Genomic DNA, 23478 nt, shown 5'->3' on the forward strand with positions numbered 1-23478 from the left:
GCTCCCCCCAACCCCCTCCTGGCCAGCCCTGCTTCCCACCGGCTGGTATCCCCCACCCTCGATCTCCCCTGGCCAGCTCCACTCCCCCCGACCTCCTCCCGGCCAGCGCCGCTCCCCTCTCAGCCGGTCCCCCTCCCCATCCATCTGAGATCAAGTGTGTCCAGTATTTTTTGAAACCATCTGGTAACCCTAGTCACTGCCCTCGTGGAATGTTAGGCACTAGGTCTTGTTACTGCAGGGGGATCAGGTGACCAATGCAGGTGTTAAGGCCTATGTCCTGGCACCGCAGACTACACTGCACCCCAAAAGCAGCTGACAACAGGCCCAACTTTTGGCGGGGGAGCGCACAGGGCTGGGGGTACAGCATGGTCTGCAGTGCTAGGTGATGTAGGAAGCCTGACTTAGTACCCCCATTGCACCACTGACCAGGAACCACTCAAGGTAAGCCCTTCCTGCCCCAGCCCTGACCTCGCCCCCAAAGCCAGAGCCCCATCCTGCACTCCAAAGCTCTCACCTTCAGCCCCACCCCAGAGCCCACACTATTACGTTGGGTCACGGGCATCAACTTTTCTTCAACTGGGCCATGAGAAAAAAAGTTTGAAAACCACTGGTCTAAGGTCATGATAGAAACTCATGTTTCCAGTCACTTTTTAAAAAATGTTTCCTTTCTGACTATGAGAACATGCTTATTCTTATTCCAAAGTATAATTATTTTTGAACGGCTTAAGAAATTCCACTGAGCTTTATTAATTATCCAAGTGTAAAAACAAATACTACATAACTAAACCAAATAATTGTAAATCAGTTCAAAGTCAATTTTTCCTACTCAACCTTACTTTGTAATACAGCTTTAAATTTGGCATGCACATAGTTCTCTGTGAGGAATCTTTGCTTTGTTATGTTTTGAAAAAAATGAACAAAAATGAAATGACTCAAAAGTTGTTATAACTACACAATGTGCATATTTAGTATGTCACTTTCCATAAGGAAATGTGTCTAATTTAAATCAAATCTATCATATTTGTAATGTTGCTGGTATTGTACCAAAGATTAGCAAGATGCCCCAAATACAGTGTTCCATAGAGCAGTGTTCCATAGGGCAATAAAAAGCTGCATCTGATTGTGTTTTGTAGGTATGCAAACACAAACTACACTAGAAAAAAATAGTAACAGAACACTCAAAATTAGGAGAATTAAGGTTGTCTCTATGTATACATTATGATAGTTCTAATTACATGATCACATACAATTGTTTCTATAAAGCCCATGCTGCTTTTAGTGCACTTACTGGACATGTTTAGGGAATGAGGCAGTTCTTTGTTTTTTTATCATCACCAATCATTGCGACTTCTATCCCCTATGTACTATGCACCAGCCTCTGATTTCACCATCCTCACCAAAGCCTCTTAAGCAAAATAAGATGTCATGGAATAAGAGGAAAGGTCTCTTCATGGATCATTAACAGGTTAAAAGTTAGGAAACAAAAGGGTCAGTTTTCAGAACGGAGAGAAGTAAATACTGGTGTCCCTTATGGTATGTCTATACAACATATCTTTTTCGGAATAATGGCCGTTATTCTGAAATAACTATGCAAACGTCTACACAGCAGTAGTGTTATTTTGAAATAATGGGTGACTTATTTTGGCATTGGTTAACCTCATTCTACAAGGAATAACACCTCTTCTGAAAGCTAATTTTAAATGGGAGTGTGTAGACAGGGCAACTGCAGTTATTTCAAAATACGGGGCCTCCAACCCTTCCCACAGTGCCCTGCTGGCTGCTGTCTACATTCAGCCAAACTGTGTCGTCCCTCCTTCCCTTGGAGCTGCAGCCTCAAGGGAATGGGCTTGTGGCACCACCCTGCAGCTGCCACAAGTTCCGTTTGGGTGAAATGAGCCAGTCTACAGCTCTCACCCAGCCCCCAACTTCTCACAGGGAGCAGTCAGACAGCTCTCAGGCACCTACCTGGGCCAAAACAGGCACGCGCTTTCCTGGTCCGGTGTGAAGATCCTGGACCTCATTAAGGTCTGGGGCGAGAAGGGAAACCTCTAGGATCTTTGCACCAGATGCAGGAATGCAGATGTCTATGGCTGGATGGCCAACAGCCTGGCCGCAAAAGGACATATTCACACACGGGAGAAGGTGAAGATGATAGCCAAAGAGCCCCGCCAAGCCTATACCAGGGCTTGAGAGTGCAGCTCCAGCTCCAGGGCAGAACTCCACACCACCCTTCCTTTGAGGACCTGGACCACATCGTAGGGGGTGGGGCAGATGTCCCCCTCTCTCCTTGTAGTGGACTTGGGGCTCAAGACACCCATCATCACCCTCCTGGGGGACAGAGACGAGGAGGAGGAGGCAGACGAGGCGAGCACCGTCACCCTCCTGACACTAGAGCCAGTACCGTACGCTCAGAACGTGTCCCAGGAATTGTCTGAGGCCAGGAAATCCACAGCAGGTGAGTGCCATCATGTTCCCTACACACACAGCAGGCAGGAGGCAAGGGGCTGGGGTGTGCTCCTCGCTTGGCCTTTGTGGCCTGGGGATCGTGCAGTAGCCTGTACACGTGGGAGCATGTGGAACGACAATGCAGGGCACACAGCCCCAGAAGGCTGCACCAGAGGACCTGTATGTTAATGGCCACAGGTGTCTGGAGAGGCCAGCCATACTCACAACACCAGGGTAGAACATCCTCCCTCCTCAAGCCACTACTACAAGGAGGGTGGGGACATGGGCACGTTTACACTGGAATGAGGTGTAACAGGTAATTCGAACTAAGGACTTAGTTCGAATTACTGTTTAACTGCCGCGTGTAGCCGCGGGCAGTTCGGTCGCCATTTTTAAATGCCACTAGTCCGCCTGACGGGAATATGCAAATAAAGCCCGGGATATTTAAATCCCGGGCTTCATTTGCAAGTTTGAATGCCTAATTAGCCTCCCTAGTTCGAAATAGGGGGCTAGTGTAGACATACCCTTTCTCTCTCTCTCATCAGTATGGAACATGCCCGCCCTCTTGGGGCAGCATCCACTCCTGGGGACAGCACAGTGAGGCGCAGGAGCATCTGCCGCTCATACACACCTACCCCCGCCAACACCCTGTCCCCCTCTCTCCCAGCGGGCAAAGATACAAGTCTTCTCTATGTAGGACGCCGCCACTGCCAGACCCAAAGGGCATGTGGCATGGAGGGGAGCCCAGCCACTCTGTTCCCCCACCCTCGGGATCCCAGTCTGGCTGGCCCCTCCACATGACTGTTTGTCCCCGGGACAGGGGGATAGTGAGGCTCCTCCCCAGGGACATCTGGGCCCCTGCAGGCAAGGGCCCACTGCCTAGAGCATACGTGACCTTGCTCCAGGCAAATCGCCTTCACCTGAGTCGAGAACTCTCGCTCTCGGCTCAGAGATGAGGGCTAGGCTTCAGGCACGGTGTCTCCTGGGATGACTGACTGTCTCTCTTTATTCTCCACAGCTGAATCAGCTGTGAGAGAGGGGCAGTCGATACCACACGGGGCAATCTCCCAAACCCGATGGACCCGCAGGTGCCGGAGACCCATGGAGATGAGTTCCAGAGGGAGCACCTCGCAGCACTCTGATCCATGGAACAGAGCATAGCCTGCAGGCTCCAAGAAGATCTCCAGCTGCGGCGAGATACCTGTCAGGAGATGGTGGATCAGGGCTGTACCATGTGCACGGCTGTGCAATTCCTGATTGCCAGCATGCTGCCTGCCCCCACTCCTACTCCCACACCTGTCCTCCGCCCCTGCTCCACCCGCTTCTCCCCCAACCACCCTCGTGGCCACCGAGGCCCCCTGCACCCATGATGGTGGGATCCCCAGAGCCAGGTGCCACTCCCAGCTCCATCCCTGAGCCTCTCCTCACCGCTCCTCCCCCTGCCAGTTCCCTCCTCCTTGCTCCAAGGTTTTCATCCTCCTTCTTCCCTGCTTCCCCGCCCCCCCTCCCCAAGTTCTTTCCTCAGTCCCTCCCAAGTTATTTTGACCCCAAATAAAAACTACACAGAGTTTATTGTTTCCAAAAAATATTATTTTATTGTCCCTGCAAGGGAGGGGGAAGAGGGGGAAGGGAGGGCTTTGGGAGGAAAGGCAGAGAGGGGCAATGCACAGGCCCCTGGTGGTGAGACCCAGGGGAGAGTGTTACTGGGGTCCTTGTGAGAAACTCTCCCTCAGGGCCTCTCAGATCCGCATGGCCCCTTGATGGGCCCCCGGATGGCAGCCATGCGCGGCTGCTTGAAGGCCCTGCTGATGCAGTCAGCCTCTGCCCCCCCACCCTGGCAAGAATGCCTCCCTCTTCTGCTCACAAATTTTATAGAGCACACAACATGCAGCCACCATGTGTGGGATGTTCTGCTCCCCGGTGTCCATCCGGGTGAGGAGGCATCTGAACCGAGCCTTCAGATGCTTGAAGGCACTCTCACCACCATGCAGGCCCTGCTGAGCCTGGAATTGTAGCGTTTCTTGGCGTGGTCAAGGTGGCTGGGGTAGGGCTTCATGAGCCAGAGCAAGAGAGGGTAGGTCGTGTTCCCCCACCATGCAGAGTGTCGTGTCCACGTCCCTGACCCTGATGGTGCGCTTGGGGAAAAAAGTTCCAGCCTGCAGCTTCTGGAACACACGTGTTATGGAAGATGTGGGTGTCGTGTGCCTTCCGCAACCACTCAATGAAGTTGTCCATAAACTGGCCCTGGTGGTCCATGATGGCCTCCAGGACCATCGAGAAGTATTCCTTCCAGTTAACGTAGACAGATGCCCGGGGGTCAGGGGTCCGGATGGGAACATGGACCCCTGCATTTGGGGAAGCCCATGTTGGCAAAATGTCCACGATGCCCAGGTGGATGACCCTATGCAGCAAGATGGTGTTGATGGCCCGCACTATCTGTAGAAGTAGACAGACAAACAAACAAACAGAGAATCTGAGGGTTCCTGCAACAAAAGGCAGTTTTTGGCAACAAAACATGCGGGTGTAGACAAAGCCTTAGTGTTTTTTATTTGTAAATTTTTACATCCCTAGTTAAAGGCCCACAGTACCCTTGCTTCCCAAACTGTGTCTTTGGCCCCTCCTGAGTTCTCTCTTATCTTGTCCCTTCTCTGGCATTCAGCAGTACCTTCTTTCCTCAGGGCTCTTTGGGTGTGTCTACACTAAACTGTTATTTGGGTGTCTACACTACACAGCTATTCCGTTATTTTGAAATAATTTCAGAATAACAGACAGCTTATTCTGAAATCTAAACCTCATTCTACGAGGAATAACGCCTATTCTGAAATAGCTATTTTGAAATAAGGCATGTGTAGATGCTGCACTGCTGCTATTTCGAAATAGCCCATCACCAAGGCCATTCTAAGTTATTTCTCCCCAGTGCCTCCTGGGGCTTTAAATTGAGATAGCACGTCTACATTAGGGAAGCTTGCCTTGGACTAATTTTGAGGCTTCTCTGCTGTGCAGGTGAGCTATTTTGAAATAAGCTATTTCAGAATAACTATTCCAGAATAGCTTATTTCGAAATAAGTGTACAGTGTAGACATACCCTCTGCCAGCTAATGCAGCTCTTCAGCCAAGTCACTCTTTGCAATGTAATTCACTCTCCTTCCAGGGGATATCAGAAGTCCCACAAATACTGACCCTCTTCTGGGTCTTAAATCTCTTCCCTACGCTTACCTCCCTTCTCAATGCCTTATCCACTTCCCTAGTGGCTGGTGGGGGAGAACCTGAGCCCACCCATTATTTCAGGTCCCCCAACCAAAGGACCCCCTGCCTGCTAGCTCCCTTTACTAATTGTTGTATTTCTTTGGGCCACTTCCTTACAGCCCCATTACTTTCATCTTCACCCTCATCTCAGGGCTGAAGTCTTTCTTAATCCTCTGTAGCAAGCCAGGAGCACATTCCTGTCCCTTCCAGCAACTGCTCTGTCAAGTCTTTCTTGAGTCCCTGCAGCCAGCCAGGAGCAGCTTCGTTGCTCCCCTGGCTCCAACCAACAACTGAATCTGGCCTATCCAGCAGCTCCTTTTTATATGAAGCTGCTGGACTCTGATTAGCTGCTCCTTGCAGCCTCTCACTGATTGGCTATTACCTCAGTCTAGGCAGCCTGGAATACTCTCCTCTACTGCTCTTTCCTGGGTGGCAACAGGAACCCTCCAGCAAGAGGCCTCAGTGCCTAGTACTTTCTTTCATAAGTTGTAATCTATCTTCAGTGCGCTTCATAGACATCAAGTGTACGTGACTAATATTATATAACTTCATGCACATTTATATGTATGGAGCATTTCAGTATTGAAACATAATAGCTCTGGTGATGTCTTATAGAAGATCAAATGCTACTGAATGTAGCTAAGTATATGGCCACAAAAAATTTACACACACACACACCCCATTCACTGGTTGGCAATAGCGATGTTAAAAAGCAGGCAACTGGGTAACCGTATAACTGCTGAAAATGTCAGTGGTTATGCACACCTGCAGCCAGTTCCCTGGGAGCCAATGCATGCCAGGAGCCAGCTTTTAAGATGGCTCCCAGCACGTACTGGCTTCCGCCTACCAGCCCTGCTCCCAGAGAGCCATCTGCTGCCCTGAAGCAGCATGGGGTAGAAGTTGGCTCCTGGCGAGTACCGGCTCTTGACTCCCGCTTCACACTGCAGAGCCCGCAGTGTGGGGACGGGGACAGCCCACTCCCCAGGAGCAGGGAAGTAGCCTGCATGTAACTATTCATGCTAACCGATAAGCCCGGGCTTATTCTATTACATTGTTATCCTATTACATCGGTAGGTAGCAAAGCAACAGATAATGTATTTTGTGTGTCTGCTGGTGATGCCTACGAATATACTGAGTATCACATTGGATATCAAGTTTGCATTATTAAGTAAAGGGAGGGTTTTGGAAATGATTGTTATAGGAAAGTGCATTAGGAAAGTGAACAACAACAATATTAACACTACCGGTGTTTCTTTGAGTTCTGAAAACATTTAAAGGAAAGAGCTGGAATTAAAAGCTGAAATACTGACAAAAAACCACACTGTTTTTCCAGTAAATTGAGAGATTATTATAACATGAAATTTTATACATTTCAGGTGTGCTACCATGATCTGAGCTAGTGTCTAGTACATTATGTGAAGACTAACTAGAATATTTAAATGGTTACTTTGTATTTTTTAGGATGATAATATAAAAGCAAATTCTAATTGTCCTCTTATGGGGGACAATTCTAATTGTACTCTTGTTGTTGTTTTTTAAAATAGGAACAGATGTCTCAGGTATTAGATGCTATGTTTGAAAAGCTGGTTGAAGGAGGAGAGCATGTCATTGATCAAGGTGATGATGGTGACAACTTCTATGTAATTGATAGGTGAGTGATTATATAGAATTGAAACACATGGGATTATGCACACTCGTAACACTAACAATTTTTTTGCATATACCTTCAGTTGAATCGGTTGTATGGAAGAAAATGCAAATATATTTTATCAGAGTTAAAGGTCATTGAACTATAGACCTCTGTCAGTGAAGAAAATCTAGTCTGATTTCACCTGTAATGAAATCTTTGCAAATGAACACATAACTCCTCTTTTACTGTTATGTTCTGCCACAAAGATTATTTGTCAACTGGAAACTGATTTAATGTAACAAATAATTGGAAAAGATTTAGCATTCAGGATTTGAAATCTTACATGCTCAATGCTGTTGGTAAAGTTTCTTGTTACTAAGAACATAACTTAAAATTTCAAAGACTTGCACAAGTTTAATGACATTTCCCATGTGGGTCTAATACTTCATAGAGCAGATTAATAAGTAAAATGATAGTTATAACTGCTGAAAATGTGATTTAGAAGTATCTTTTGTCATGCTGCTGCTGTTGCTGCTGTTTACCTTTGACAAAATTTTTATAAAATCATCAATATAGGTACTGACCCCTTCCAAGGTCATCTGTTTTCAGCATGTGGGTTCCCTGTGCCCACAAAGATTAGAAGTTCTGGAGGAGGGGTCCCCATTGTCTGTGGCAGCCAGGAGCTGTGGGGTACTAAGCTGCCTGCTGTGGCTTGGAGTGGTGGAGGTACTGTACCTTCAGCTCTCTGCCCTTGAAGGATGTGGGGGATCCTGCAGCTCCCAACCGGGGCAGGCTGAAGTCATGGAGATCACTGGAACATGGATTCCATGACTTCCAGTGACCTCCAAAACTAAATCATAGCTTTATTGATAAATAATGTTGTGGGTTTGCTTTGTTGTTTAAAGTTAAAACTTTATATCAGATGGATGTACAATATCTTTATTTTGTGTTTGCTACTCTTTATAAGAACTCACAGTATGTGTTGCCACCATTCTGACTATATGTTCTATTTGGGTCTGGTAGCATCCACAATGACCTGGTAGTAGGCACTTCCAAGGCATAAGGAGGTCAGACTCTACATTGCAACCTACCAATTCTTGTTTAAAAGAACACTTTACATTAGAAAGTGTTTTTATATTTTAAATTAATTTAATGGTAGAAGCATAGTTTTCAGAAACCATTTATTTGTGAAGACTTATTACACAGTTTGGTTAAAAGGAAATTGTTAAATAATTTAGATCCAAAATGTGTTCATCTTTATTACTTAATAATTGATTTTATGTATATGTAGTTTATAATTGTCATTCCAATTCTGATTTTTTTTATTTTTTAAAAGCAAAGCTACTATATCATCACAAAGAAGTTGTAACTGTCCCCTTTAAAATTGTCACCATTTCTAGAGCATATACAAATAAGTGAGATGTTCTTGCAAAGTGCTCAGTATAATTTAAATGAACAAAATGTATATTTCCAGAGCAATGCCATCAGTGTAATGCATAGTGCATAATGAACTTGGTAAACTAAACAAATAAGGTAATAACCTGAACTGTCTAACTCATGAGTGGGTAATAAAACAGCATCAGTTCGCCAGGGTTAGCCCCTGCTGAGCCGCCACTGGTTTATTTAATTTTGCCTCCACAGGTACGGGTACTTGCAACTCCCTTTAGCCATGGATCACTGTTCCCAACTAATGGGAGCTGTGGGAATCAACATAGACCAGGACACTGATTCCCGCAGATCTTATTGGCTGGGAGTGGTGATCTGTGGCCTAAGGGAGCAGCAAGCACCTGTACCTGCAGAGAGGCAGGTAAATACAGGGACAGCAGCCTGCCAGGGACTAACCCTGGAAACTGAATCCAGTCCACAGGTCTGTATTTGCCCACTGCTGCTCTAACTTCTCCCTAAGGAATATGGGGGAGTGGAGAGGATGGATGTCTACTCATTGTATCTGTGTATTTTATTAACAGAGGAACATATGACATTTATGTAAAATGTGATGGTGTTGGGAGGTGTGTTGGTACCTATGATAACCGTGGAAGTTTTGGTGAGTTGGCCTTAATGTACAATACACCCAGAGCAGCTACCATAATTGCTACATCTCCTGGTGCTGTATGGGGTTTGGTAAGTGAAGTATTTCTTTGAATGAATTTTTCATTAAAACATTAATGTCTTTATATAAAATAATTTAAAATTGTATAGCTGTATCTACAATTATTTGAAATTTAAAAATTTGTCTTATAATTGGAAATGTATTATTAATATTAGACGCCTTTTAAGATTTGCAGAAAAAGCCTGGGTAAATACTGTCTTTGCTCAACTTTGAACGTAAGCTTTAAGCAAACTTGAACCTCAGAATGGCAATTGGATATAAAAACCCACAACAAAATTTTCTCAATAACTTTCAGAGTTTAGTATCATGTTCCAACTATAAGAAACATACCATTTTTTTTGCCATATAGTGAAGATTTTCCTGGATTTTGAAAAACATTAACGCCTTTGTCTATTTCTAAACGGCTCTTGCCCCCCAAAAGTGCGGCTCATGGAGCTGCTCCTGCACCCCCCCCCCCCAAACATCTCCTGCCCCCTACCGGCTTCCCCCCAATCCCTAGCTTCCCTGTACTTACTGGGTCAGAGCTGCGGGATTTTAAAAATGGCACCTAAGATGGTGGCTGTCTTAAAGGGGCAGCCTCCTTTTTTAGATTTTTTTTGTTTTGTTTTTGCTTGACAATTCTGGTGCGGCTCTTCACATTGTTTCCACTGCTGTTTTCGCTCTCTTTGTTAAATGTGTTGGCCACCTCTGATTTACAGTATAAAAAATATCCAACATCATGTTAATTGTTAAGTTTTTTATATCTGGAGTCTGCACAATAGTAATTACAATTGACAAAAAATAATTGTGGTAATACTTAAATTTGTATTAAATATGTTGAAAAAACTGTTCTCCATCAAGGCTTATATATTGGTGTGGTAAGTGATCCCAACGTGCTATTTCAGAGCAGTGCTTGGTGTAGGGGAGCATATGTGACTTTCTGCCATCTACATCCCTTACACTGTTGGCCTCTCTATGGATATATCTACACAGCAGCATTATTTTGGAATAACGTTAGTTATTCCGAAATAGCAAAGAGCATGTCTACACTGCAAAACATTATTTTGAAATAATGGTGAGCTAGAGGACTTCTTACTCTGACTCCTGTAACACTCATTTGAAGAGGAGAAAGGGAAGTTGAAGGAAGAGTGTTCTTTGTTCGATTTCCTGCTGTGTAGACTGCACCAAATGCCGAATTAAGCTATTTTGACTTAAGCTACACAACTGATGTAGCTCAAGTTGTGTAACTTAATTTGACTTTTCTCCTGCTGCGTAGATGTGCCCTACATTACCTGGAGCAGCCTAAATGCTGCTCTAAATTGTAATGGGGTTGTAATGGCTATCCAGGGCCATTGAACTATTGGGATTACAGTGCATTTCAGCCACATACTCTTGAGCTGGGTGGTGTGAGAACAAGATAGAATGACATACATCTGGGTACCCCATCTTTCTATTGAAAGGATTGCCCCACATCAGGGAATTCCCTTTTGCCCACCTACGGCAGCTTTATGTTCCCTTTGTGATGCTAATGTGGTATGTAGAATATGGTCTGATGTGTTTGGTTTAGCTAACATGAAGCTCATTATTTGACATAAATGTGCTGAGAACTATGGGATGAACAGATTTAATTGCAATATTTCTGAGATATTATTAATCACCTGAAATTATATATTTTGTTTTTCCTTAGTCATTTACTCCAAGGCTACGTCTACACTGGCCCCTTTTCCGGAAGGGGCATGTTAATTTCAGAAGCCGTAATAGGGAAATCCGCGGGGGATTTAAATATCCCCCGCTGCATTTAAATAAAAATGTCCGCCGCTTTTTTCCGGCTTTTAAAAAAGCCGGAAAAGAGCGTCTACACTGGCCCCGATCCTCCGGAAAAAAAGCCCTTTTCCGGAGGATCTTATTCCTACTTCAAAGGAATAAGATCCTCCGGAAAAGGGCTTTTTTTCCGGAGGATCGGGGCCAGTGTAGACGCTCTTTTCCGGCTTTTTTAAAAGCCGGAAAAAAGCGGCGGACATTTTTATTTAAATGCCGCGGGGGATATTTAAATCCCCCGCGGATTTCCCTATTACGGCTTCTGAAATTAACATGCCCCTTCCGGAAAAGGGGCCAGTGTAGACGTAGCCCAAACGTGTCATACAAATCTAATATATGTTGAGCCTGAAAGGTTAGGGAGCATGGGTGGGATTCATGAAGGACTCTGTCTGTTTCAAAATTGAGCATCAGAGTGCACAACTTTTGAGTGCCTAGAAAATCACAGGAACCCCACTGCGATCCACAAGCCATCTTAGATGCCAAAACTCCCTGTACAATGAAAGGGGAGAGATAGTCCCTGTAGAATATGATCCACAAAAGACAGCATGCTACAAGAGAAACACCATAAACTTGCCAGTGGCAGATGCTGACAAAAGGAGTATATCAACCGTGGCCAACCTGTGGCTTGCGAGCCACATGCAGCCCTTGCCCCCCAAAAGTGCAGCTCGCGAAGCTGCTCCTGCACCTCCCCCCAAGTGGCCTCTGCCTGCTCCCTGCCGGCCCCCGGCTTCTCTGGGCTTACCAGGTCAGAGCTGCAGGGTTTTAAAAATGGCAGCCAAGATGGTGGCCATTTTAAAGGGGCAGCCTCCTTTAAAAAATTTTTTTTTATTGTTTTTTGTTTTCGCTCTGTTCTGGGGGGCCTTTTTTTCCTTTTTGCTTGACAATTCTGGTGCGGCTCTTCCTTTTTTTTCCACCTCTATTTTGGCTCTCTTTGTTAAATGGGTTGGCCAGCCCTGGAGTATATAATAAGCTTCATCCATCTCTCAGAGATAGGCACCTAAGTCCAGATCTGAGGGATATGCCTATTCCTGGTTGGTGACACATGGTGAAGGATCCCTCTCATGGAGTCAGGGGACTTAGGTGTCTCAACTCATTCCTGCCAGAGGCACCTATCTCACGTCTTACAACAGGGGAGTGGTAAGGAGTAGTGCCTAACTTATAGCCCAGGAGTTAGAGCACTCACCTAGACTAAGATGTGGGAGACCCAGGTTCAATTTCCCCCACTTCATCACAGATGAGAAAGGATTTGAACAAGGGTTTTATTTTATAAATACATTAAAAGCAAGAGGAAGACCAAGGACAGGGTAGGCCCACTGCTTAGTGAGGAGGGAGAAGCAGTAACAGGAAACTTGGAAATGGCGGAGATGCTCAATGACTTCTTTGTTTCGGTCTTCACCGAGAAGTCTGGAGGTGTGCCTAACGTAGTGAATACAAGCAGAGAGAGGGTAAGTTTAGAAGATAGGATACACAAAGAACAAGTTAAAAATCACTTAGGAAAGTTAGATGTCAGCAAGTCACCAGGTCCTGATGAAATGCATCCCAGGATACTCAAGGAGCTGATAGAGGAGGTATCTGAGCCTTTAGCTATGATCTTTGAAAAATCATGGCAGACAGGGGAGATTCCAGAAGACTGGAAAAGGGCAAATATTGTGCCCATCTATAAAAAGGGGAATAAGAACAACCCAGGAAACTATAGACCGGTCAGTTTAACGTCTGTCCCAGGGAAGATAATGGAGCAGGTAATTAAGGAAATCATATGCAAACACTTGGAAGGTAATAAAGTGATAGGGAATAGCCAGCATGGGTTTGTGAAGAACAAGTCATGCCAAACTAATCTGATAGCTTTCTTTGATAAGATAACGAGCCTTGTGGATAAGGGAGAAGCGGTGGATGTCATATACCTAGACTTTAGTAAGGCATTTGATATGGTCTCGCATGATATTCTTATTGATAAACTAGGCAAATATAACTTAGATAGGGCCACGATAAGGTGGGTGCATAATTGGCTGGATAACCGTAGTCAGAGAGTGGTTGTTAACGGTTCTAAATCCTGCTGGAAAGGGATAACAAGTGGAGTTCCTCAAGGGTCTGTTTTGGGACCCATACTGTTCAATATCTTCATCAATGATGTAGATATTGGGATAGAGAGTACGCTTATTAAGTTTGCAGATGATACCAAACTGGGTGGGGTTGCGACTTCTTTGGAGGATAGGGACATAATTCAGAATGACCTTAGCAAGTTAGAGAAATGGTCGGAGGTAAACAGGATGAGGTTTAATAAAGAGAAATGCAAAGTGCTCCACTTAGGAAGGAACAATCCGTTCCATACATACAAGATGGGAAGCGACTGTCTAGGAAGGAGCATGGCGGAAAGGGATCTAGGGGTCATAGTGGACCACAAGTTGAATATGAGTCAACAGTGTGATGCTGTTGCAAAAAAAGCAAATATGATTCTAGGTTGTATCAACAGGTGTGTTGTAAGCAAAACTCGTGAAGTCATTCTGCCGCTCTACTCTGCACTAGTTAGGCCTCAGCTGGAGTACTGTGTCCAGTTCTGGGCGCCACATTTCAAGAAAGATGTGGAGAAATTGGAAAGGGTACAGAGAAGAGCGACAAGAATGATTAAAGGTTTAGAGAACATGACCTATGAAGCCAGGCTTCATGAACTGGGCTTGTTTAGTTTGGAAAAAAGAAGATTAAGGGGGGACATGATAGCGGCTTTCAAATATCTAAAAGGGTGTCACAAGGAGGAAGGAGAAAATTTGTTCCTCTTGGTTTCTGAGGACAGGACAAGGAGTAATGGGCTTAAAGTGCAGCAGGGGAGGTTTAGATTGGACATTAGGAAAAAATTCCTAACTGTCAGGGTGGTCAAATATTGGAATAAATTGCCAAGGGAGGTGGTGGAATCTCCCTCTCTGGAGATATTTAAGAACAGGTTAGATAGACATCTGTCAGGGATGGTGTAGACGGAGCTTGATCCTGCCTTGAGGGCGGGGGGCTGGACTCGATGACCTCTCGAGGTCCCTTCCAGTCCTATGATTCTATGATTCTATCCCTCAGAAGAGTGCTGTAAGATGTGGGATATTCTGATTTGGTCTCGCTTGAAAGAGAATCTTCAGAACTGTCATTCATGCTTAAATTTGACACTTTACACATAGGTCTTAACAAGGACACTAATTACCTTACCCATTACAAAGATAGCTTCCCCAATTATCACCTCTAATATCATTAGCTCACAGACATTTACCATCCCCCTTCTGTTCTGAAATTTGATTTGTCCTTTTCATATGTGTTCATTTTTTTGATTGCATCTTTTGGTATATATGGTCATGCCAATTTTCTTCCACTATTTGATCTGAGGAAGTGGGTCTGGCCCAGGAAAGCTCATCACCTAATAAACCATCTTGTTAGTCTTTAAAGTGCTACATAGTCCTGTTTTTTGTTTCAGCTAGACCAGACTAACACGGCTACATTTCTATCACTAAAACAACAATTTAAAGGGACACTATCACTTAAAAATTAAATTTCCATCTGGAAGTGTTGTAATTGCAAGTAACAATATAAGATTACTAGACCTGAAACTGATTTCAAGGCAGGGGGAGAAGAAATAATTTTTCACTTTCTCATTTACTGGTTCATCAGCAGTTGTTTGTGTAGAGTCAGTTTCAGCTTTGTTGATGGCCAGTGGTACTTCCTATCTCATGCATCTCCTCTGGAGGTAGTTTGTATATATGCTCTTCCCTGGCCAGGCAAGAAGGCAGTTAGCAGTAATTGCTGCTGCACAGCTGAATATGAAAATCAATAGACAGCAGCTATACACAGACGTATGCAGGTGAGGTATGGGCATGACAATGTTTGGTGTTGCTCTCAGGCCCACCTTTCTGACCTTTCAAACCTTTTTGAAATTTACCAGGGAAAATTAATTTTTAAAAGAGGAATAAAAAAGATGGGCAAGAGATGTGATGTCAAAGATCTTTTTAGAAAAAATCAGTTATTTGAAATGTTACAATTTAAATTAATATATCACATTTTAATGAAAGGTCTCACTGAAATCCTTAAAAACACATAGAATTGCCCTCTAGTGGGTGATTATAATCATTATACATTTTACCTATTTCTTTTATGCATTTTTCATCCTGTGCTAACATTTTCCTTTAATATACTTTTTTCCTTCTCCTTGTGTTTTCAGGACAGAGTAACATTCCGGAGAATCATTGTAAAAAACAATGCCAAAAAGAGAAGAATGTATGAAAATTTTATTGAGTCATTGCCATTCCTTAAATCTTTAGAAGTAAGCTTTCTATTGCATTATTTTAGTGGTTCTGGCAGGGCTATATTATAAGCTTCTATTTTCATGGGATTTCATCTTTGATTAAAATTTTCTTTTAGATTAAAATGTTGCACATTTTTATTTTTAGAGAAGGGCCCTTTGAGGAAAAGTGTTGAATTTTCAATTTGATCTTCCTCATTGACTAATTTATCATCTTCATAAAGCTTGATCCTATAATTTGATCCACATAGCAGACCCCGAATCTGGATCTTCCTGGAACAAGGATTCTGCCTGTGCAGATCAGCTTGTAAGACAGAGGCCACATACTATAAAATATTAGAATTGTTTGTAGTTTCCAGCCTTCTAGTTCTTAAATTGAATTTTTGCTAGATATTAATTCCATGAATTACTGCTTTGGGCGTGTTGAAAAAAAATGAATACTTTAATTTAAAAGATACATTTTTCTGCACAGATTTGTACTTTCTTCAATATGTATTTTGGAAGATTTAGGGCATGTAAATTTACTATACAAAAATAGAAACTTATTAAGACATATGTTGGTAAACCGTACCCTGGGAAATTGTTAAGCAGAGGTCTAGTTATCCCTTTTATTGTCAATACAGATAGGGACATATTATACTGTATTTAGGTCCATAAAAGCAGATATTAAGAATTGGCAAAATATATTTAATATTATTAGCAAAAAATGTTTAATATTTCCATTCTTTTTATAAAGCTATCTGAACGTTTGAAAGTGGTGGATGTGATAGGCACCAAAGTATATAAAGATGGAGAACAAATCATTGCTCAGGTATGGTAGTGTCGTAGTTGAATTTTTTTATGCCAATAAGTGAAATTATCTATTATCTATTATGAATCTATTCTTTTAAACTAATTGAATCTCAATATAGTACTCAAAATTGAATAAACTGGAATGAAAAAAACTGTATGGTTCAAATAGCCAGGTTGTTATGATGATTTAAATTTCAAATAATAATTTAAAGCATAAAAAAAGAGTGCAAATTCTTGGCAGGTAATTTCAATTGATTTTCCACTGGCTTTTTTACACTTTAATACTTCTATACTGTACATGTTTGCAGTCAGTAGTATGCGTCTTTGAGGACAAAATGTAATTAATTCATTCTGGGATTTGGCATGTTTTGTTAGCTTTTACAGATCTGTAAATGATAAATGCCTATTACGGGATATTTAGCCAGTGTCTTATTGGGAGTTTTCTTATTACTTTAACAGCTACCTAATTTCAGATGCTGAATTTTAAGAAACAGCATGTTCTGTTAGTCTGAACAGAACAAAGTAAACTGCAAATACTATATAAGAGAAAGGCTTGTAAAATAGTCGGTGCTGAAAATGGACCTTAACAATGAGTGTCTGTTTCTGTTCCTTAAAAAAACCCAACAATAATGCAAGGATAGTTCCATCGGGGAGGTCTTGTCTTTGGATTTCCTTTAGATGTTGGCTTTGATCTCCCCCATGCTTGTTGATAACTGAGCAGATAATGGGGAATAATTTTTAGGGATTTATGAGTTTAAAATCCTCTAGAACAGAAGAAGGTGGCAACTGAGTAGATCTCTCAGGCTGATAATATGTGTCCACCAACCCAAGTATTCTGTTCTTGCCCACTGATCCATAGGGGAACAGCTTGTTTGTTTTGGTGAACAAGGAAAAGTATCCTCCAAGATACCCAATAGCTGTAGTTTCCTCGACTTCTCTTGGTTCCTCAAACTATGTTTTCTCCATGGCTCAGTATTGATGGATACATAGAGCCATCTGTGTTATTTTCTTTAAGGAAGCTTGTTGCCCATCTCATCATTTTAATTTTTCTGTGCCAAGAATATGAATTTCTAAGTAAAATGTATTAAAGCATTTTAAATCAAGTACCAGAAGTATGAGCTGTAAGTCAGTAACTACATATATTTTAATGAATTTCTTACTATTAATATAAAACTAAAAATCAATATTCTTGTTTTCATTACTTTTTATTTTTAATAGGGAGAGATGGCTGATTGTTTTTTCATTGTAGAATCTGGAGAAGTGAGAATTACTATGAAAAGGAAGGTAAAAATCCTAACATGAATGTAACTATTCAAAATCCTGAAGCCCTTAATATATTCTAAATGTCAAACAGCAGATATGTCTACTTTTCTCACTGCAGTTTTCTTTATTCTTTAGACATGATTAAATTCCATTATAAGTAAAACTGTACATGTAGTAAGTGTGTCTTATTTTTATCTTATCTAACTTTACAGAATAAACAGGATGTAGAAGAGAATGAGGCAGTTGAAATAGCTCGGTACTCCAGAGGACAATATTTTGGAGAACTTGCTCTTGTAACTAACAAACCACGAGCAGCTTCAGCATTTGCTCTTGGCACTGTCAAATGTTTAGGTACTGATTCATGTATATTTTTGTTTGCTGTGGCTAATATGAAAAGCATCTTTTTACTTATCAAAGGCTATATTTATTATGTACTCTATGTTCCTTCATACCATAAAATCATATTTCAGTCATCCAGTAGCATTCCTTTAAAACCTGTCAGACCATACTGTACGTATTATAGTATATTCATACCTACACTAGAAAAATTACTTGTAATTGACAACTGTGTCAAACATGGACCTCCAATGTCTTCCCTATTTAGATGGAGTTGAAAATGGTTTCCAAACTAGTGCAACACTTTTAATACCTGTTACATAACTCTGCATAACACTTAACAGACACATACAAAATTGTCCTTGCCCGATAGTATAGTCAATACCTAAGAAACTAAGGGGGATAACTCAGTGGTTTGAGCATTGGCCTGCTAAATGCAGTGTTGAGCTCCATCCTTGAGGGTGCCATTTAGGGATCTCGGACAAATCTGTCAGGGATGGTACTTGGTCCTGCTGTGAGGGCAGGGGACTGGACTCGATGAACTCTCAAGGTCCCTTCCAGTTCTATGAGATAAGTATATCTCCATATATACGAAACAACTGTTTGATATAACCAGGGCTCGCCGAACCAGTAAATTGCCTAGGATAAATTGCCTAGGGAGGTTGAGGAATCTCCATCATTGGAGATATTTAAGAGCAGGTTAGACAATCTGTCAGGAATTGTCTAGATGGTGCATGGACTGGACTTGATTACATCTAGAGTCCTTTCCAGTTCTAGAATTCTCTGATGGACTGCTGTTCCTCCATCTCCAGAGCCATCATCTGTACAGTTCTTCAAGGGTCAGTCCTGTTCCCTTCTCTTACACAGGAATGGATCAAGACAGTGGAACTCAATACTAACAGTGATAAGAGACTATAAACTTCTTTGCTCTCAGAACTAAATGCAAAACTTATATCTTTAAATTAGCTTTCCTTAAATAATTGAATTTTTTAAAACGGAACAACTTAGATTCAAAGCAAAACAATTGACTCCCAACTGAGTTGGTTGGCATGGTTTATGGGTTATTTAGATATTACTTACTATATCCCTAAGTGCAGAAATGTAAGATTCTTTTTTATTGTTTAACAGTTTAACTTCTCAAACAGCATGTTATTATATCTCCATGTTATTAATCTAACTATTACAAAAACTGTACAATACAAAGGTAAATTTTGTATTATTAAATGACAGATATGAGACTAGCAAACAAAATGTTTATTCACAAATCTACTGGGCTTTTAAAAATCAGTTTCTCCAGCCAAATGAAGATGGAAAAACAGAAAAAAGAATTGAACAAAAAGGAACATGAGATAGTGATAAAAAAGATCCATTATGGTCCAGATCATATGGTCAAAGCAAGTTGTTGAGTCACTAACACCTCTGAGATAAGAGCCCTTGGTCCACTGGAATCTGGTTCAGGGAGGAAGGTTTCTTCTTGATGACTAGACGGCATCAGATGAGTAACCACGGACCAAATTCATTGCTGGCTAGAGCACACAGATAATATCTAAGAAACCATTATGATCAGGGCTCGCCGAACCGCTTGCCAGCCACGCTGTCCGGCAATCTGCGCATGTGCAGATCGTTCTGTGCATGTGCAAATCGCCCGAATCTGGCTCTTCCGGGTTGCAATCTACTCATCACGGGCTAGTAGATTGCATTATTTGTTTAGCCTTGCTTATGATTATGGTTCATTAGATTCAGTGCCCATTAGACTCATAACTCTGAGCAGAAAATAAGAAAAGCAAAGGGAAAGAATAGTCTAGACACCAAGGCTTTGTCTACACTGCAGGGTTTTTGCACAAAAAGCTTTTTGCGGAAGAGATCTTCTGCAAAAACTTCTTACGCAAAAGCGCGTCCACACCTCAAAAGCGCATTGCAAAAGTGATGCGCTTTTGCGCAAGAGAGCGTCCACACTGCATGGACACTCTTGCTCAAGAAAGCTCTGATTGCCATTAACAGAATGGCCATGAGAGCACCTGTGCTTTTTTTTTTAATGCAAGAAACCCCTGTGGAGCATCCACACATGCCTTTTTGTGCTACAGCTCTTGTGCAAAAAGGAGTTACCGTATATACTCGAGTATAAGCCGAGTTTTTCAGCACATTTTTTGTGCTGAAAAATGCCCCCCCTCGGCTTATACTCGAATCAGCGTCTCGAGAACTGAGGAAAGTGAGTACGCTGGTCAGGTTCTAAGGCATCCAGGTTGTCGTTATGTTATGGACTGCGCGGCGGGGCCTTTCCAGAAACGGCTTCATGCCTCCTGCTCGTGGGCGGGCTCAGCGTGTCTCTGCCGCCGGCCGGGTCTAGCTGCGTGAGCCCGGAGCTCCGGCCCCGGTAACCGAGGCGCTCGGGGCGGGGGGCGCTGCCGGGAGCGGGCTGGGCTCCGTGTGTCGGGGGCCGTCGCTGCGCGGGGTGCTCGGAGCCTCTGCCGGCCGCTTGGGTTGCGGGTGCGCCCGCAGGTGCTGCTCGGAGCCAGCGGCCTCGCCCCGGGGCCGCCGGCAGGGAGGCTCGGGGAGCAGCCGAGAGGGGCTCTGGCCTGGGAAAGGTCCGGGCGGGGGCGGCGGGGGCTGAGCTGGTTGGGCCGAGTGTCCGAGCGTCTGTTCCCGTGTGTGACTGGTGCTGGCGCTGGGCGCTTTCTTGCAGGCAGCCCTTCAGGGGCTCATTGGATTGGCGGGAGGACTTTGAGCGGGAGTTACGGTATTTTTGATACCATATTGTTTTTGTTGACCCCCTTTTCCAATTACAGAGCTAGGTTATTGTTTTTCTTTGAAATAAATATTCATGTTATTTTATTGGTATCTATCTTCATTTTTTACATTTACCAGTAGCTGCCTCATTTCCTACCCTAGGCTTATACTCGAGTCAATATTTTTTCCCAGTTCTTTGTGGTAAAATTAGGTGCCTCGGCTTATATTCGGGTTGGCTTATACTCGAGTATATATGGGGAGAGGAATAAGTCTACTGGCAAAAGCCCTCTGTCCTGTTGATTTACTATTTGGGTTTTTTTTGCGCAAAAATGCATTTGAGGTGTGGACGCTACTCCAGTTTTTGCGCAAAAACCTTGTAGTATAGACATAGCCCAAGATACAACAAGGTCAGCAAAAGACATCATAGAATCAGTGTTAGAAGGGACCACAAGGGTCATCTATTCTAATCCCCTGAGGTTACTTTTAGAACCTCTTATAAGTAGTCTATGGGAAAGAACAGGATGTGTACCCCTTTCCAGAGTTCTCCAGTAGCTTTTATATTTTGGAAAATGTTTTCAAAACAAAGTTCTAACAGAAGCTGCAATCACACATACCTGTGGAGACATAGGTAAATATAGTGACAGTGGCCCAGCAGGGGCTAATTCTGGGGAACTGGATCTGGCCTGCAGGCCGGTATTTGCCATCTTTGCACTATATTCTATCCAGACTAAGGGCAAAACTGTATGGTAGTATACTCTTCGGCTTTATCTACACTTCAGGGTTTTTGCACAAGAAGCTTTTTGCGGAAGAGTTATTGTGCAAAGAGTTCTTGCGCAAAAGCACATCCAGACCTCAAAGCACATTGCAAAAGTATGTGTTTTTGCGCAAAAGAGCAGCCACATTACATGGATGCTCTTACGCAAGAAAGAGCACCCGTGCCTTTTCCGATAGGGGTTTCTTGTGCAAAACCCCCTCCAGAGCGTCCACGCCTGCCTTTTTGCACAAGAGCTGTAGTGCAAAAAAGAAGTTATTCCTCATGAGGAGCGGAATAACTCTACCGGCAAAAGCCCTCTGTTCTGTAGATTTTCTTGCGCAAAAACACTCTTGAGGTATGGACTGTCTGCCGTTTTTGTGCAAAAACCTTGTAGTGTAGACGTAGCCTTCTTGTATAGTGTTGAAAAGGTTTTGGTGTGCCATCTATACACTGTTTGTCCTTGTCTACACACAACTTATGTACCAATTAACTAATTTAGATACCAAATTAGCAAAATCAATGAACATCTTTGATGTGGACATTCTTAAATTAGTGTAAGAACATCTTAAATCAGCTCTGTTTAATTTGAAAGTGATAGTGTCCACCCACAATTGAGCTGGCTTAACCAGTTTGTTTAAAATCACACTTTTAGTTAAACAGGTATAGCTTGGTGTACAGGCCAGGCATTAGAATCATTCAAATGAAATGTAGAGTCTGTTCCCTAGCAACAGCTACAGTAAGTAAAGTAGGCATGTTTATTACAGTGCCACAAAATGGATTTTTATTCGATATATTGATTTATAATTTTAGATTGTAAATTCATATGGGCATGGACATTTTCTTGTATCTGTCTGTAAGGCTCTATGCACGTTTATGGTGTTGTATCAATAACAAAGATAGCAATTATAAAATTAAGACAAAATTTGTGCAGGATAAGTTGTAAATGGTAAGATTTTCTGTTTTAGCAAAGAGTGAATATCTGAAGTAAAAACATTCAGGTATGTATTATTAGGAGCATGGCTCCATCAACTTTTTGAAGAGAAAAAGGAAGTAAGGAGAATGAGACAACAGGAGAACAGTTTTGACTGAAAGTATGTATAATTGCTAGCAATCCCAGTTTAGCAAAATATTAGGATAGTGGTGGTAGTTGTTAGCATGTGTAGCATAATTATTAATTTGATGTTTCCATCTAAATATGTATTTTCCCATAAAACGTATTAAAACACAAGCTGCACACATATGTGCATTTATGCCAAACCTTGTATTAGATAGACTTGTAGGAAAAATTGTATGTGTAAGACTGAAAAAATGAGTTTTTTGGATATGAACTTTTTATTTTTAAGTGATAGCCAAATAGATTTTAAATTAGTTCTAGACTTTTTAAAATGTAAAGTTTCTTGAAGTAAAAAACATAAATTATTGACTACAGCATTGTTTAGTTCTCATTTACACTCCCTATAAACCCATATGGATAACTGTACTTTTAAATTGCCATCCAAAGCATAGATCTTATAAAGACTTATGCATTGCTACTAAGGCTGTGTCCAGACTCAGGGGTTTTTTCGAAAAAAGTAGCCTTTTTTCGAAAAAACCTCACCTGCGTCTAGACTGCAGCCGCGTTCTTTCGAAATTAAATCGAAAGAACGCGGCTTTTCTTTCGATGGCGGTAAACCTCATTTCACGAGGAAGAACGCCTTCTTTCGAAAGTTCCTCTTTCGAAAGAAGGCGTTCTTCAATGTAAATAGGGCTTCTTCGAAAGAGAGCATCCAGACTCACTGGATGCTTTCTTTCGAAAAAGCAAGCCGCTTTTTCGAAAGTTCAACGTGCAGTCTAGACGCTCTCTTTCGAAAGAGGCTCTTTCGAAAGTATCTTTCAAAAGAGCCTCTTTCGAAAGAGGCTTGCAGTCTAGACATAGCCTAATAGAACTATTCCTAGTAGTAAAGTTAAGCACATGCATAAATGTTTGCCGGACTGGAGTCAAGATATTATCTAGGTCTGAATCATATGAGAAAAGTTATCTCCAGCTTTACTGACACAGTATAGGCCTCAGGCTATGTCTACACTGCGGGTGTTTTGCAGAAGAGGACATGCAAATGGAGCGCTCATTT

General features: G+C 42.5%; 1 protein-coding gene across 1 annotated transcript in view; it reads left to right on the top strand.

Moving 5' to 3' along the window:
* The window catches only part of PRKAR2B (protein kinase cAMP-dependent type II regulatory subunit beta), a 169679-nt gene that overhangs the window by 144472 nt on the left and 1729 nt on the right, over positions 1-23478 (top strand). Inside the window, exons 5-10 of the mRNA XM_075927056.2 lie at positions 7236-7342; positions 9289-9442; positions 15418-15519; positions 16235-16309; positions 17509-17574; positions 17766-17904. Of these exons, the coding sequence (XP_075783171.2) occupies positions 7236-7342; positions 9289-9442; positions 15418-15519; positions 16235-16309; positions 17509-17574; positions 17766-17904 (643 nt within the window). The remainder of the gene's footprint in view (positions 1-7235; positions 7343-9288; positions 9443-15417; positions 15520-16234; positions 16310-17508; positions 17575-17765; positions 17905-23478) is intronic.

The sequence above is a fragment of the Pelodiscus sinensis genome, chromosome 1 (assembly GCF_052426305.1).
Source record: "Pelodiscus sinensis isolate ZL-2025 chromosome 1, ASM5242630v1, whole genome shotgun sequence".
Taxonomy (NCBI): domain Eukaryota; kingdom Metazoa; phylum Chordata; order Testudines; family Trionychidae; genus Pelodiscus; species Pelodiscus sinensis.